Source organism: Meriones unguiculatus, chromosome 3 (assembly GCF_030254825.1).
Source record: "Meriones unguiculatus strain TT.TT164.6M chromosome 3, Bangor_MerUng_6.1, whole genome shotgun sequence".
Classification (NCBI taxonomy): domain Eukaryota; kingdom Metazoa; phylum Chordata; class Mammalia; order Rodentia; family Muridae; genus Meriones; species Meriones unguiculatus.
In genome coordinates this window covers 179,178,744-179,193,609 of record NC_083351.1, presented here as the reverse complement: position 1 = coordinate 179,193,609, position 14,866 = coordinate 179,178,744, and the positions used below count along the sequence as shown (strand labels likewise).

General features: G+C 44.0%; 1 protein-coding gene across 4 annotated transcripts in view; it reads left to right on the top strand.

Moving 5' to 3' along the window:
* Gak (cyclin G associated kinase) overlaps positions 1-14,866 on the top strand; it is a 57,072-nt gene that overhangs the window by 5,268 nt on the left and 36,938 nt on the right. For 2 of the 4 annotated variants that reach the window (XM_021651816.2, XM_021651817.2), the window contains exons 4-9: positions 487-601; positions 5,995-6,137; positions 8,768-8,893; positions 11,589-11,678; positions 13,041-13,176; positions 13,700-13,812. In XM_021651816.2, coding sequence (XP_021507491.2) covers positions 487-601; positions 5,995-6,137; positions 8,768-8,893; positions 11,589-11,678; positions 13,041-13,176; positions 13,700-13,812 — 723 coding nt within the window. Of the gene's footprint in view, positions 1-486; positions 602-5,994; positions 6,138-8,767; positions 8,894-11,588; positions 11,679-13,040; positions 13,177-13,699; positions 13,813-14,866 lie in introns of those variants that run through there. The other 2 variants (XM_021651818.2, XM_060381116.1) reach the window with 2 other exon arrangements.

Below are 14,866 nucleotides of genomic sequence, written 5' to 3'. Positions count from 1 at the left end.
AAGTGGAAGTTTTCTAGGTGTTAGGAAGCCGGTTGCTGTTCCAGCCTTTGAGGTCTCCATGCCAAACAGACATGGAGGTCTGTTTGGTCATTTCTCACAAGGAGAGTCCCGCCTTGCCCCTCTGTTCTTAGTCTCGGACTGCACAGGTGCTGCCGCATCAGTGCCTCAGTGCACGCTGGCGCACTCCTCACCCTGTACATATGGCACATGACAGGGCTGTTCTTGCCCATTCTCTTCTACCACAGAGAGAGGCAGGTAGAATTTGCTTCCTTTTCTTTCTGGGTTCTGTGCTATCTGATAACCTAATGACTCTCTGAGTATATACACTCACTCCCTACCACTTCCTGTTGTGGAGCTCATATGTGCTGAGGCATAAGGCAATTTGAGTATCTTGATTTTGGTTTCTTATCACTTATGAATGTTTGTTTTTAAGAGCACAGAGTTGTGGACATATTTACTCACGTTCTTCTTTAACAAGACATGCAGAAAAAACTTTCTGGCCACCCCAATATTGTCCAGTTCTGCTCTGCAGCATCCATAGGAAAAGAGGAATCAGACACTGGGCAGGCTGAGTTCCTCCTGCTTACGGAGCTCTGTAAAGGTAAAGTGCCTTGAAGTTTAAGTGCTTCCTGACATATTTGAACAGTTGTTAAATACTCTGAAGATGTTTTAAAAATACATTGACTGAAAGAACCAGCCAGCTATCCACTGATCTTTATGTTGTTTAGAATATGCTTTTGTGTGCCCTTCATGGAATGTAGGTTCTTTTTTCGTTTGTACGTTTTGAGAGTGTCTTACTATGTAGATCTGGTTGGCCTGGAACTTGCTATGTAGACTAGGCAGAGATATTACCTACCTCTGCCTCCTAAGTGCTAGGATCAAAGGTGTGTGCTACAATGCCTAGCCTTAAGCTGCAGATTCTGAGGGGCAGGGTCTCATCATGTTTTTCTCCTAAAACAGGATGAGCAGGCATGCAATGGAACTTTAGTGTCCTTATATGTGAACTGGAAAAGATCAATACTGGCACATGAGTGTCAAGTCCTTAGGTAGTGCAGAGAGTGTTTTGTTTTGAGAGGAATGGAGGAAGCCCTTAGTAGGCATGTGGCCTTAGCAAGGTCAAACATAAGAAAGCATCAGGAAGACTCTTTGATCCATTGGCAGGCCAGTGGATGGGGTATACCCTGGGTAGATCTCTAGGGACAGAGTGGATGTGTAGACGACTGGGCAAAGCTTGAGGCAAGCCTCCCTCTTGCAGGGTGTCATATTGCATTCCTGTACTTCTAGCAGTGGGGAGTTGAACCCCCACTGGCTATGAAGTGGAATTGACAATTCAAAAGTAGCAAACTCCACCACAGATCTCTGCTGCTATCTGTTAAAATGCTGTCATTCCTAGTATGGTCTGAAGTGTGTGTTTCATATGTTGAGGGAAAACTGTGGTACAGGTGACTGCATGTGTGTTCACCTGAGCAATAAATAGGCCAGGAGGAACCAAGGAGCAGCAGGGGAGAATGAGGCAGGGAGCCCATGGAAGTAATCTTAACCCTGTTAGAGCCATTTGCCCATGAGCCAGTCCCTACTCAAGTGGTCATGAAAAACTATATTGTGGTGGCTGGAGTGGGTGCAGACCAATGGGAGACAGATTAGGACAGAGAAGAAAGCTAGGGACAGTGAGTGAATGGATTGGGAAAGGAGCAGAAACGGAATATCTATCTGATAGGGAGAGGTGTAGAGTGAGTGTATAGAAGCCACAAATGAGCCAGTAAGATCCCTCTGCCAAGTGGAAGGGGATGGGGATCTGTGCAGGTTACATGCAAGAGGCCAAATATGCAGTAGACTGTTTCCTCATGGCTGGAAGCCCTGGGAGGGCATTCTCCTCCAGCTGCCTTCACTTCTATCCTCATGTATCTGCAGGTCCCTACCTAATTCCTGTCAGTCTTACACAGCACCCTGGTCCACCCATTGGCAGTCAGCCCACTATGCAGAGAGAGCAGGAGGCTATGAAATCAGGAGCTGCCTGAGCTAAGGACTGAGGGGAGAGAGGTAGATTAACTACATCCCAATTGACATATATGCAGATAATTTGTTCCCTCAACTTTTTAATTCTAAAGTTTTACATTTATTAAAAACATAAAAGTTTAGTGGATGGATGCGTTAGATTTGTCAATTTGTAACATTTTCTCGTAGTTGATTTATCTTTCTTCATGGTCTTGCTTTTCTCTTAAGACAGGCTGCAAACATCAAGATCAGGAAGTGTGTGTGTGTGTGTGTGTGTGTGTGTGCATGTGTGTGTGTGTATGTATGTATGTATGTATGCATGCATACATGCACTCGTTTTTTTTTAAGGCTGGCTCACTCTGGCCAGGGCTGGCCTGGAACTTGAGTCAATCAATTTTCCTGTCTTGGCCCCTCAAAGGCTGGGATTGCAGGCCTGTGTCATTACTCCCTAAAATTATGTTTGCATTTATTGTCTGAGAGCAGGGACCTTTTCTGTTAATAGTTGCAGACTCAAATTGTATACCTGACTAACCTTGGATTATCCAGGATGTCTCCCTAATGACTCACCCCAGCCCCCAACAAAATCCTTCATGGTTTCCTAAGTTATAGTCAGTCTGAGTTTAAGTCTTGTGACCCTTGTTTTCTGGACAGCTCTGGGCTTTTTCAGTAGAGGGTGGTGTCTGGGAACTGGGTCTAGGTACTCTGGTCCATTTCTTTACAAGCTAGGAAGGTGCCAGCTCTAGTGCTCTGGCCACCAGCATAGAACTCTTGGGATGGGGAGAAGCACTGTCCCTGTGCTGGGCAGTGTAAAAGGCCGATTTGTCCAGTCTGCTACATTTTGTCTTCATGGATGCCTGTTGTTCTTCCTATATTCAATTACAAAAGAGCATTATACTCATTGGAAAAGTAAAAGCAGGACTAGCCACTGGTACTGGATAATCAAGTAAGGGCTCATTCCGAGGAAGACTAATTCTCCCTTTCTTAGCATTCTTTAGTTGTCTGTAGTTCTTTGTTTAGGGTTGAGCCAGTCTTGAAATTTCCCCCTTCCTTCTTAGCATGTCTATTAGTATTGTTATTGTTTGAATCTTTTTTTCGTCAGCCATATTGTTTCAGTTTTATGGATGTAGGTTGGCACTTCTAGAAGACACAATCTCCCAGCAAGCTATCTTCCCATTCCTTTGAATCACTCTGAAATTATATATTAGCAAACAACACTAAATGATTCAACGGGTTGTAGTCACACACACATGTCATTGCCCTCATCATCTTAGAGGTCAGGAAATTTAGAGGGAGTAGGGAGTGAATGGAGGGGTAGTAAGGGACAGGCACAGGAGGCGTGGAAGGAGAAAAGGAAAGGGGAAAGTATATAATTATATTGTAGTTTAAAATATTAAGGGGAAAAAACAAAGGGGTAGAAATAATACAAAATTAGTTAGCCCCTATGAAAGTGAGGTTTATGTGTGTATTTTTAAACCTTAACTGTACCAAGCATGTATTCATGCTGGTTGTGTTTCCCCCTTATCCCTAACAGATGCCTGCTGTGTATAGGACCAGCCCATATACCCCAACATTCCAGTACTGCAGCAGTCCACCTGATAAGCAGGGTGTCGCTGTACCGCAGCAGTGGCAATAGCACTTACGTGGTGGCGAGGAAGCTGCCATTTATGACCTCCCTCGTCTGTCGTTTATAAGATCAGAAGGCATTTGCATGATGCAAGCCTTGGTATTTAGAAATCCTAGCTTGGAAGATGTAGGCAGTGTCTGTGGGAAGCTCAGTTCCTTGTCTTTGCTGTTTCTGAGGTGGTGGAGGGGAGGAAGGAGTGGACTCAGGGGCTGTTGCTGAACAGGGCAGTGTGGGAGGCACAAGGTCCAAGCCGCCACATTTTCTCTTTTGCATATATGCGTGTGTGGTATGCGTATTTGTATGGATGTTTGGGTTATGTGCTTGAGGTTGACATCTGGTGTCTCCTCAGTCACTCTTCTCCCTTACATAATTTTAAAGTTATTAAACCCAGAACTCAGCTTGCTCTAGGGATTTCATTTCTACCCACTGTGTACTAGGATTTTTTTTTTTTTTTTCTTTTTGCAGGCTGCCACACCCACCCATTTTTTTTTACTAGAGTTCTAGGGATTCAAACTCTGGTCCTCATGCTTGTGTAGCAGACTCTTAATTCACTGAACCAATCCCTGCATTTCATTTTTGGTAATCCAAAATTATTACCATGAGGTGAGCCAGTGTCTTAGTAGGTTTCTATTGTTAGGATAAATCACCATGACCAAAAGCAACCTGAGCAGGAAAGGGCACATTCCATCACTGAAGTCGGGGCAGTAACTCAAGGCAGGAACCTCGGGGCAGGGCTAGCTGCAGAAGACACTGAGGAACGTTGCTTGTAGGTTTGCTTTTTATGTAACCCATGACCATCTGCCTAGGGGTGGCACCACCCACAGTGGACTGGATCCTCTTATTAATTAGTTTAAAAACTACTCCCACAGACTTGCCTACAGGCCAAGCTGATGGAGACCATTTTTCAGTTCATATTCCCTCTTCCTAGTTAACTCCTGGTTTCTAATAAGTTGACAAAAAACTAACCATCACAGCTGAGAAACTCATGCTTTGGAGGGTATTTTCAGGGTCTATCTTTGGGAGGACACAGATGAACAACAGTTTGCTTAAAGGTGAACATTTCTCTGCTAGACAGGGCTTGCTGGATTTGGGGTAGAGTTGCTTGGCCCCTGAGAAGTTGGGGAACCCCCTCCCCTATGCAGGTCAGAATTTACTAAAGACAGTTTTGAAGTCCTAGGTTGGGCCATGAACCTTTTCTTTAAGTTAATCTTTTCTGTTGCATCCATTAGATGCCCTCCATCCATCCATTATCATGAATAGATTAAACCTCCATGTGTGCATTGTCACACACACCCACACTAATTTTTTTAGAGATGAAATTAAAATATGTATTAAAAACTTTTATGTGTATGAAGATTTCACCTGCCCGAATATATGTGCACTGCATGTGTGCCTAGTGCCCAAGATGGTTAGAAGAGAAAGGATGTCAGATTCCCTAGAGCTGGAGTTGTGGATGCTTGTGAACTACTGTGTGGGTGCTAGAAACAAAACCCAAGTCTTCTGCAAGACCAGTTAGGCCTTTTTAACTGCTGAGCCACCTCTCCAACCACCAAATAAATAAATTTTAAAATAATATTGTGGGTTGTTACAGTGGCATACACATATAATCCTAGCATCTAGGAAGTTAAAGCAGGAGGGGGGGTCAAGGTTTTGAAACAGCTCAAAACAATTAAAAAAAAATCTCCTAATTCTTACCAAGAAAGAACTATTGAATGGGCCAGTTAACATTATGATCAGTCTGGCATAAAGCGTAGGTGGGCATATCTGCTCCTGCCCCTTGGAGACTGCTCCTGTTTCAGCAGGGACCTTGTTTCTTTGGAGGACCCCTGATCCTCTGGTTTTGTGTAGATTCCACGAATAAGGTATGGTAGGGGCAAGAAATGGTTTAATTCTGCCGGATTTGAGAGCTAGAATGGAGCTGCCAGCAGGGCATGATGTAGTCTGAACTGGGTAACTGTAGGGTAGGGTCAGGGTTTCTGCTCTGCCTGTGCTGTGCTGTGGACATGAGCCTACAGCTTTTGCTCTGTGATCTCTGTGTACAACTGTTAGGACTTTTCCCTGCCTTCAGGGCTTTCTCATATGATTGCTTTTTGCTTCTTGTTTTGTCCCAGGGATGTTCATGCCATCTCCTGCCCCACCCTCCCCAGAACAGGGGTGGTCCTCATACCCAAAGTTATAAGGTTGCCTTTTATTTGCCTTCCTATGGAAGTTGGAGGGATGACTGGAGTGGAACTGATTGGGTATGCATCCCAAATAAGGCCTTAGAGATGCCACTCCTGCCTTGGCTGCCATACACAGAAACAGACCAAACCTATTAAGAAGTAGGGTGTAGCATTCTGAGCCCCAGGGTGACTAAATTCACTTGTCTCCTTTAGGACAGCTGGTGGAGTTTCTCAGGAAAGGTGAATGTAAAGGCCCCCTGTCCTGCGACAGCATTCTGAAGATCTTCTACCAGACATGCAGAGCAGTGCAGCACATGCACAGGCAAAAACCACCCATCATCCACAGGGACCTCAAGGTACCAGCCGGGCTGCATTGCTGTGTCTTCACACACTCTTCTCCTGCCTTGGGATAGTTCCCTACTTGTCTTTGTGCCCCTTGTGCCTGGTCAGAGCCCAGAGCTCTGCTCAGCAATATTATCCTGTCATGCTAAGCTTCTCAGTTGCCTTCCTCACAGAATTGGGGGCATCTAGGTGCAGTTCTGACCTGGGTGGGGAATGGTTTATGTGGAAAGGCTTCTGTTGTGCATCTCTAACTGCAGGTGGAGTAAGTGTACCACAAACTACCTGAGGGTGGTACCTGCCTGTCTGGAATTGCTGTGTGTAGCTTGTGTAGCCTGGCTGAAGAGTGTAGTCCTATGAATTTACTTCACTTTTTTCTGTTATTAATGAAGTTTGGTGTTTATAGCTACCAGCACCTTATTCTTAAGTTTCTTTTCATTTTTGCTTTTTTTTCCTCCTATTATGTTGTGTTTGCTTATATATTTGGCTCACTGGAATTCCTGGTATATTGAACAAAATCTTTAAGGTTGTATTGCCGTGGCTGGCCTATTGTCGTGTCTTTTTAACCAAAAAAAAAAAAACTGGATTGGTGAGGAAGGCCAGCAGGTGAAAGCATTTTCTACCAAGCCTGATGTCTTAGTTACTTTTCTGTTGCTATGAAGAGACACCATGACCAAGGCAACTTATAGAAGAAAGCATTCAATTGGAGGGTTGGTTATAGTCTCAGAGGGTGAGTCCATGACCATCATGGTGGGGAGCATAACAGCAGGCAGGCAGGCAGGCACAGTGCTAGAGCAGCAGCTAAGAGCTTACTTACATCCTGATCCTCAAGTTAGAGGCAGAGGGGGGGTTGCGGGGAAAGACTAGGAGAAACAGAGGCTTTTGAAACCTCAAAGCCACCCCCTGATAAACAAGACCACACCTCCTAACCCTTCCTAAAACATTTCTACCCACTAGGGGCCAACTAGTCAAATATATGAGCCACTGGGGCAGTTCTCATTCAAACTACCTCGCCTGACAACTTGGAGCTGATTCCTAGGCTCCACGAGGCAGAAAGAGAACTGCCACTCAGAAGTTGTTCTCTGACCGCCACAAACATGTTGTAGCATACACCCTTTTATACAAAATGAATACACACATACACACTTAAGCTTGCAGACAGTGTGATAAAAGTTTTTGTTGGTAGTGTTGGTGGGTAGATGTGTGTTAGGAAAAAAAGAATATAAAGAATAAAATTAATGGAGAATCAGTCACTTGCCCAGTGAGGTGTCTGTACAGGTGATGCTTGTAGCCTTCTGCTTCAGGAGCTCCAAGGGCCAGCTACTCCTCGTCACTGCTTGCTATGAAACAGGCACATCAGTGTGCTTATATACCTCTTGTGTGCAGCAGCCATTGCCTGCTTTCAGTGATCGTGGTCTTAGTTTTGTTGATGCTGTACATTGTTCTCTGTGCTGGTAGTGTCATTTGAATGTACCTGTGCCTGTGCATTCTTTTGTGCCTGTTTGTTTTGTTTTGTTTTTGCGCAGTACTATTGTGTTTAGATCTATCTGTCTTTCTGTGTAGCCTTATCTCATGGAATATGCATTGTGGGCCTTTTTTATTATATATGCTTCTGCTGTGGGACAGCATGGCACATCTGTTTTACTTTTCTTGTTTGTAGCTGACTGTGTTAGCCTGTGTCCTAAGGACAACCCCATCTGGCTTGTCCATGTTGCAGGTGACCTCTGTGGTTAGAGATACATGCATCTAACTCTGAGTGTTCTAGAGGCACACAAGCTCTGTGATTCTCCCCTTTGCCAGCCTATGATATTACAGACACTTCAATCTTGACAGATCATACTAGTAGATACGGTTTGTTTGCATTTTCATTCTGTAGGTTCCTACTTCCCTAAATCGCTGAATTTCACTAGAATTGCTATGCCTCTTCAGCACGGTTGATAGACTTTCAGGAAAGAGCCAGACTAGGAATGGCTGGCTAGCTGCTGACCTGTGTTTGGACACTTTACTCTGATGTAGATGATGAAAGCATAGTATACTTAATGTACCTAGAAAGAGGAACAGGATGCCAGTAAAGCTATGAACTGGAATTAGGATTACATGTATTTTTATGAATCATGGATTTAAAATTTGGCTGGGTGTGGTTGTACATGCCTTTAATCTTAGCATTTGGAAAACAGACAGGTAGATCTCTGTGAGTTCAGGGCTAGCCTAATGTACATAGTGAGTTCCTGACCAACTAAGGCTACATGGTAAAACCTTGTTTTTAAAACAAAACAAAACCAACAAAGAACCCACCTCGATCATTTTAAGGAATTCTGCACAGGAAGTTTTTTTCTATCTTTATTAGATTTATTCCTGAATTTATGATAAATAATGTAGATATAAGTAGTATATTTTATTCTTTTATCTTCTGACTTTTCTGAAGGTTCATTGTCTCTTATTAAGTTATCTTTTTGCTTGGTGGGTGGTTTTTAACTTCAAAACATTTTATAGTGGCCCCTAGCAACCAGCAGCCTGGACCTTGGTGCAGAGGGTTTTCTTGATAAGGAACTGGTGATGACTAATCTTTCTGTTTGTCTTTCTTTGCTGAAGTTTAGGCTCCATATGCACAAAAAGTTCATAAGACCCGTACTTTGAAATTTTGCAGGTTGAAAACTTACTGCTTAGTAACCAGGGGACCATTAAGCTGTGTGACTTTGGCAGTGCCACAACCATCTCCCATTATCCTGACTACAGCTGGAGTGCTCAGAAGCGAGCAATGGTGGAGGAAGAGGTGAGGCATGCATTTGAGTCTGTATTCTTAGGAAGTTGCTTCTCAGGTCCTTTCCCTCTTGTGCTCTGCATACACCCTCTGAGTCTTCAGGTACAAGCCTGAGTATGGCTTTATAAGTAAAGATTCCTAACAGATTACCTGGTGTTGTGTCCTGGGAGCATCATTTTCCTCCTGGCTGTACTCTGCTACATTGTGGCCACAGATGTAAACAGAATAGAGAATTCATTTTCTCTCATGCTCCTCTTATCAACCTGCCTTTAAATGTCTTCATCCTGCTAACTTTTTTTTTTCTTTCAACTATAGTTAATATCTGGTGGTGTCACACGCTCTAAATAATTTGTTTTTATTTTATGTACATTGGTGTTTTGGCTGCATGTATGTCTGTGTGAGGGTGTTGGATCCCCTGAAACAGAGTTACAGACAGCTGTGAGCTGCCGTGTGGGTGCTAGGAATTGAACCTGGGTACTCTAGAAGAACAGCCAGTGCTCTTGACCGCTAAACCATCTCTGCAGCCCCATTAAGCTATCTCTCAGCCCCCTTCTAATTTCTTATAATTATTTTTACTGCCTTAAATATGTACAACAAATATTATTTAACATTTTAAGTGAGATTTCAGTAGCATTAAGATTTTTCACATTATTGTGAAGCCATCTTCAGAACTCGTCTGTTGTTCTAAACATAGAATTTTTTTTAAAGTCATTTAGAGGACTAAAGATGAATACTTGCTTAGCATGAGCAAGGTCCAAAATTCAATCCCTAGTGTAAAAGAATTGTTTTGAAACATTCTTTGTTGAGAGGCCCACAGCTTCGTTAATGTGGTTCCTGTCCTTGCAGAGAGGCTACATCCTCAAAATGTATACATAATTCCACAATGGCTGGTGTTGCATAGAATTTACATGAATTGCATGTACAAAATTCTGCAGAGCAGAGGAATGGCCACAGTGCTCAGCAGAGAGGTCTGAAAGTGTAGAGATAGGTGAAGGAAGGTGAGGAGGCCCTCTTGTTGCAGAGGGGCCAAGATTCTGAAAGTTGGCCCTAATGTATTCCAGCCTGTGAGGTGCTGCAGGTGAAGCGTCCAGGCCAGATTGCCTTTCCCAGGAGGACGCTTGCTTCTAGGGCTGCAGCTGTGGAGGAAGAGGCATAGCTCCCTTGACATACTGCCTGCCAGGGACGCTTATGTGCATTGCTTAACATGATTCAGGCCTTATTAAAGGCAGGGTTTCTGGGCTGTTTGGAGGTCTGTCACCACATCAGGGCCATGCTGCGTAGACCAAGTGGGTTCTCACCCTGCAAAGACCCCGCTCCTCTATGTGAGGGGCATTCTCAACACTGTTAGGAGCGTGAAACCCAAGAAGAGTGCTGGCCAAAGCTGAGGAGGAAAGCCTTGCCCTTGCTAGTCAGTGTTTGTCCCACTTCATAGGCCACTGTGTATGATTGAGTTTTCAGTATGTCAGGGCTGGCAGCCACCACCACTGTGGGTCGAAACCATTCAGATTAGTGTTTATTTGGATCATCAATCCAGTCCAGTTTTCTTTTCTGGTGTCCTGCCTATCTGTGATGTATGGATGTAGTCCTGCGTCTCCTTCATTATGCCTACTTACTGTGTGTAGATCTCGGCTCGTTCCTCCTAGCTTCTGGTGTCCTGATAAGTCTGCTTCAATAGTAATGACTCCTCTTAATCTGTCATTGCTGTCTGCTACTGACTGTAGTACTCTGCCCATCACTGAAGTGGGAGGCCCAGAACCTGCTCATGTGTTTGTTGTTAATAAGGACTTAGAGCTAGGTGTGGTGGCATGCACCTTTAATCCCAGCACTCAGTAAGGCAGGTGGATCAACGTGAGTTCAAGACCAGCCTGGTCTACAAAGCAAGTCCAGGGCAGCCAAGGCTACACAGATAAACCCTGCGGATGGATGGATGGATAGATAGATAGATAGATAGATAGATAGATAGATAGATAGATAGATGGATGGATGCTACACAGAGAAACCCTGTGCATGTATAAATAAACAAACAAACAAACAAATAAAGACTTGGATACCATTTTTTTTTCCCAAGGTCACAATTCAGTATGTCTTTATTTTGGGGAAATGTCCCAGATTTACTTCATAAGGCTCTTGGATTCTTTTGACATTACCATCTGGTATGGTTTTAATGTGGTTTGTTTTCTCTAAATTTAGTCTGAGCTTAATCCTCATTGTGAGGTCACCGTAGTGTGGAGTCTTAACTGTGGTGTTTAGAGATGGGGTTTTTTAGAAAGGGTTAGGGTTAGATCAACTGTGGTGTTTAGAGATGGGGTCTTTTAGAAAGGGTTAGGGTTAGACAAAGTTAGCAGGATGGAGCCCGGTGTTGGAATTTTGGTGACTTTCTGAAAGAGAGAAACCAGAATACACATGGGCATTACCAATGAGTGGATATTTTGACTTGATTCTTTTATTAATCCGGGGTGGCTATGAGAGATTAAATCTCTGTAAGGAAAATGGTAGTGCAGCATTGTGTGGCCAGATGTATGGCCAGAGGTCCCCCCAGAGCACAGTGAGAAGAAAAGTCACTACTGCTAGCCTTTAGTGGAGAGCTTAGAAAGTTGTAGGGCCCTGTGTTAAAATTAAAAATGATGAAAAAAAAATTAAAAATGATGCTTATATGTAACTTACCCTGAAATGTATGGTTTTTTGTTTTTGTTGTTTTGCTTTTCAGATCACAAGGAACACCACACCCATGTATAGAACACCAGAAATTGTAGACCTGTATTCCAACTTCCCCATTGGCGAGAAGCAGGATATCTGGGTAAGACTGGAGTGGTCAGTTGGGTCATGGGTGGAGTTACAGAGGCCTCTACCCTGTCTGTCTTAGGCCCTCATGTCTCATCAGCTCCCTTCTCTTACTCTTTTCCCTTCCCTTCACCTTTATTTTCTCACTTGTAACTGCTTCTAGCAGAGGTGAACTAACAGCAGTTGGAAGGGGCTGGAGAGATGGCGTAGTGGTTAAGGAAACTTGTTGCTCTTGCCAAGGACCAAGGTTCAATTCCCAGTGCCCACATGCTGGTTCACAATCATCTGAAAACTCCAGTTCCAGATGATCTAATGCCCTCTTTTGACCTCCAGGAGCACAAGACATGCACATGGTGCACAGACATACATGCAAGCAAAATGTTCATACACAGAAGGTAATAACTCTTTTTTAAAAATCACTTGAAAGAAAACAAAAAAAAATTAGTTGGAGTAATAGTATAACTTTGACTCTGCACAGGCATCAAATTGCAACACAGATAATTTCTGTACTTGTTCTACTTCTGGGGTCTTGAGTTCTAGACCCAGGGATGTCTCTGTGAGGATATGTAAATGCCTTCTCCTGGACTATGTCCTCATCTGCCATAGCCATCCACTTTTCCTTCAGACCAATACAGTTGACATAAGAGACCTACATGACCTCAAAAGGTCTGTCCCCATGTGCAGTGAGCAGTCAGTTCCCAAGAGGATGCCCCTGGGCCGTTCTTAGGTTAAGTCATTATTAACAAGTTGATGCTGTCTGTGTGCCAGATGTAGTGTCAGGCACCATAAGGTGAGGCTCAGCCTAACATATCCACCTCTTCTATTCCTTCTGGATGCCAATAGCAGTAACAGGTCGTTTTGCTTGTGCTTCTAACTGACTGACTATATGCCTAGCTTCCCACAAACTCCTCTTGAGGTTTGATCAGCTTCCTAGAACAGCTCAGAAAACTCAGGTATACACTTATATGTGTTTACTACTTTATTGTAAAGGATAATATAATGGATACTGATGGAGGGATTCGTCAAGCCTGTAGGAGAGGAGGGGGAGCCTCACTGCTCTACCAAGGGGCACCATCCTCTAAGATCCTGTATCTGCTCACCTGTCTTAAGAGCTCACATGAATCTTGGAAGTTGCATTTTGTGGAGACCTCATAGTTGATTACAACATTGGTCAGGGGCAGTCAGCTTAACTGTCATTTCATCTGCCCTCCAAGAAGTTGAGGCCTCTGATCCCAATTTTGTTTTGGTCTTTCTGGTGACCTTCCCTTTTTTTTCCTTTCATAATCCCTCCCCACTCTGAGCACTCAGAGCACTCTGCATGTTCTCATTCAATCTTTACCCTGTCCCTCACACCCTGCTCCCCTTCTTTTCCCCATAGGCACTGGGATGCATCCTATACCTGCTATGTTTCCGGCAGCATCCTTTTGAGGATGGAGCAAAACTTCGAATAGTCAATGGGAAATACTCCATTCCTGTGAATGACACTCGTTACACAGTCTTCCACGACCTTATTCGTAAGTTCCTGTTACGCATTTGCTTGATGCAGACACTTGAGATAAACTTTCCTGTTCTTTTTTTAGGTGCTACTCACCAATTGGCTATTCTCCATTTCTGCTGTTCTGACAGCATTCTAATGGGGCTTTTCCATGGAGTTGCTCACCTACTCCTTTGATAGGCTTATGATTTTCAGAGTGGCTACTTTTGATAGGCTTCTTTAATTTCTTTTTTTTTCTTTTTTTTCTCTTTCTCCCTCTCTTTCTGAGACAGGGTTTCTCTGTGTAGCCCTGGCCGTCCTGGAACTCACTTTTTAGACCAGGCTGGCCTTGAACTCAGATCTGCCTGTCTCTGCCTCCCAAGTAACTTGTTTAATTTCTGTGGTCATCATTCTGTCATTCTCTCCTTTGCTTCTGAAGTCAGCACTGTGGGTAAAGTGTGGTCTTTGTTCTGTAACCTCTGGAATAGCAGGAGGTGCTGTCCAGCCTAGGCCCAGCGCTGTAGTTGATAATGGGTCTAATTTATACTACTGTTTTGCCTAAGGTGCCATGCTAAAGGTCAACCCAGAGGAGAGGCTGTCCATTGCTGAAGTGGTCCGACAACTGCAGGAAATTGCAGCAGCCCGGAATGTGAACCCCAAAGCCCCTATTACAGAGGTAAGGACATCATGAGGCGCCACTGTCCATGCCTAGGCCTTCAAGGCATTAGCCTGAGGCTTCTCCATCTTGTCTGACTGAAGTCACAGACCCTCACAGGCTCATGGCTACCATACTAAGCACTCCCATGGGCCCTGGCTCAAGTGGTCTCAAACTCTGGACAAGCTCACCCAGATGAAACAAAGGTTCACTCTATCGTACCATCTTGAAGGTTGTTTTGTTTGATGTGTTTTTTGTTGTTGTTTTGGTTTTTTGTTTTCTGGCTTCAGGTGATGATTGTTGCTATCTACGTCTCACAGTTTCTGGGGTCACATATCCAACCATGGCCCTGTGATTGCATTCTCCCTAGGCTCAGCACAGGTCCAGTGCACATACTTGCTGGCAGTATTCTGCCTTACAACTCTTGCACTGAAGCACTCTATGCTGTGTATTGGGAAAAGCAGGCAATCCGAGAAAGCATTGTTGCATGTCGTCCAAGAGGCCTTCTTAAAGCAGCTGTAGGTCTAGCCCATATCTTCAGGGCACAGGCAGGTCCTTGGGCATCTTTAAGAGTCTAGCATCCATGTCCACTTTGCTATGCTCAGCTCATGGCTCAGGCCAGATTCTACTGTCCTACCTTCTGGCTCATTCCTGAGGTGAGGCCTCTTCTGAATCAATCTGCAGAGATTGGATGTTTGGTTCTTGTTTTGTCAGCTTTCTGTTTGTTGGTTCTTTTACCCCTGGAAGCATAGCTTTCTAGCGGCAGTTGATATTGGACTAGTTAGGAGGGTAAGTAAAGTTTGTGCTGCTGAAGGGAAAGGTAGAATGCAGAAGAGAGGAAATTTGGAGATACTGCTCTGAGTCCTCATCTGTGGATAGGGATTCTCAGAGAAGTAGTGGATAGAAGAGGTCTGTGATTTCTTTAGGGAAACCTGCTGATAAGACCCTTTCTGTTGGCACTAGGGAGATCCCAAAACTAGGAACAGTTTTAAGAATTCAGGTGCTCTGAAGATGGCAGGTGATGAAGATGGCTTTTGACAAGATTCTTTGGGGATCAGGTTGATAGTAATGGGTC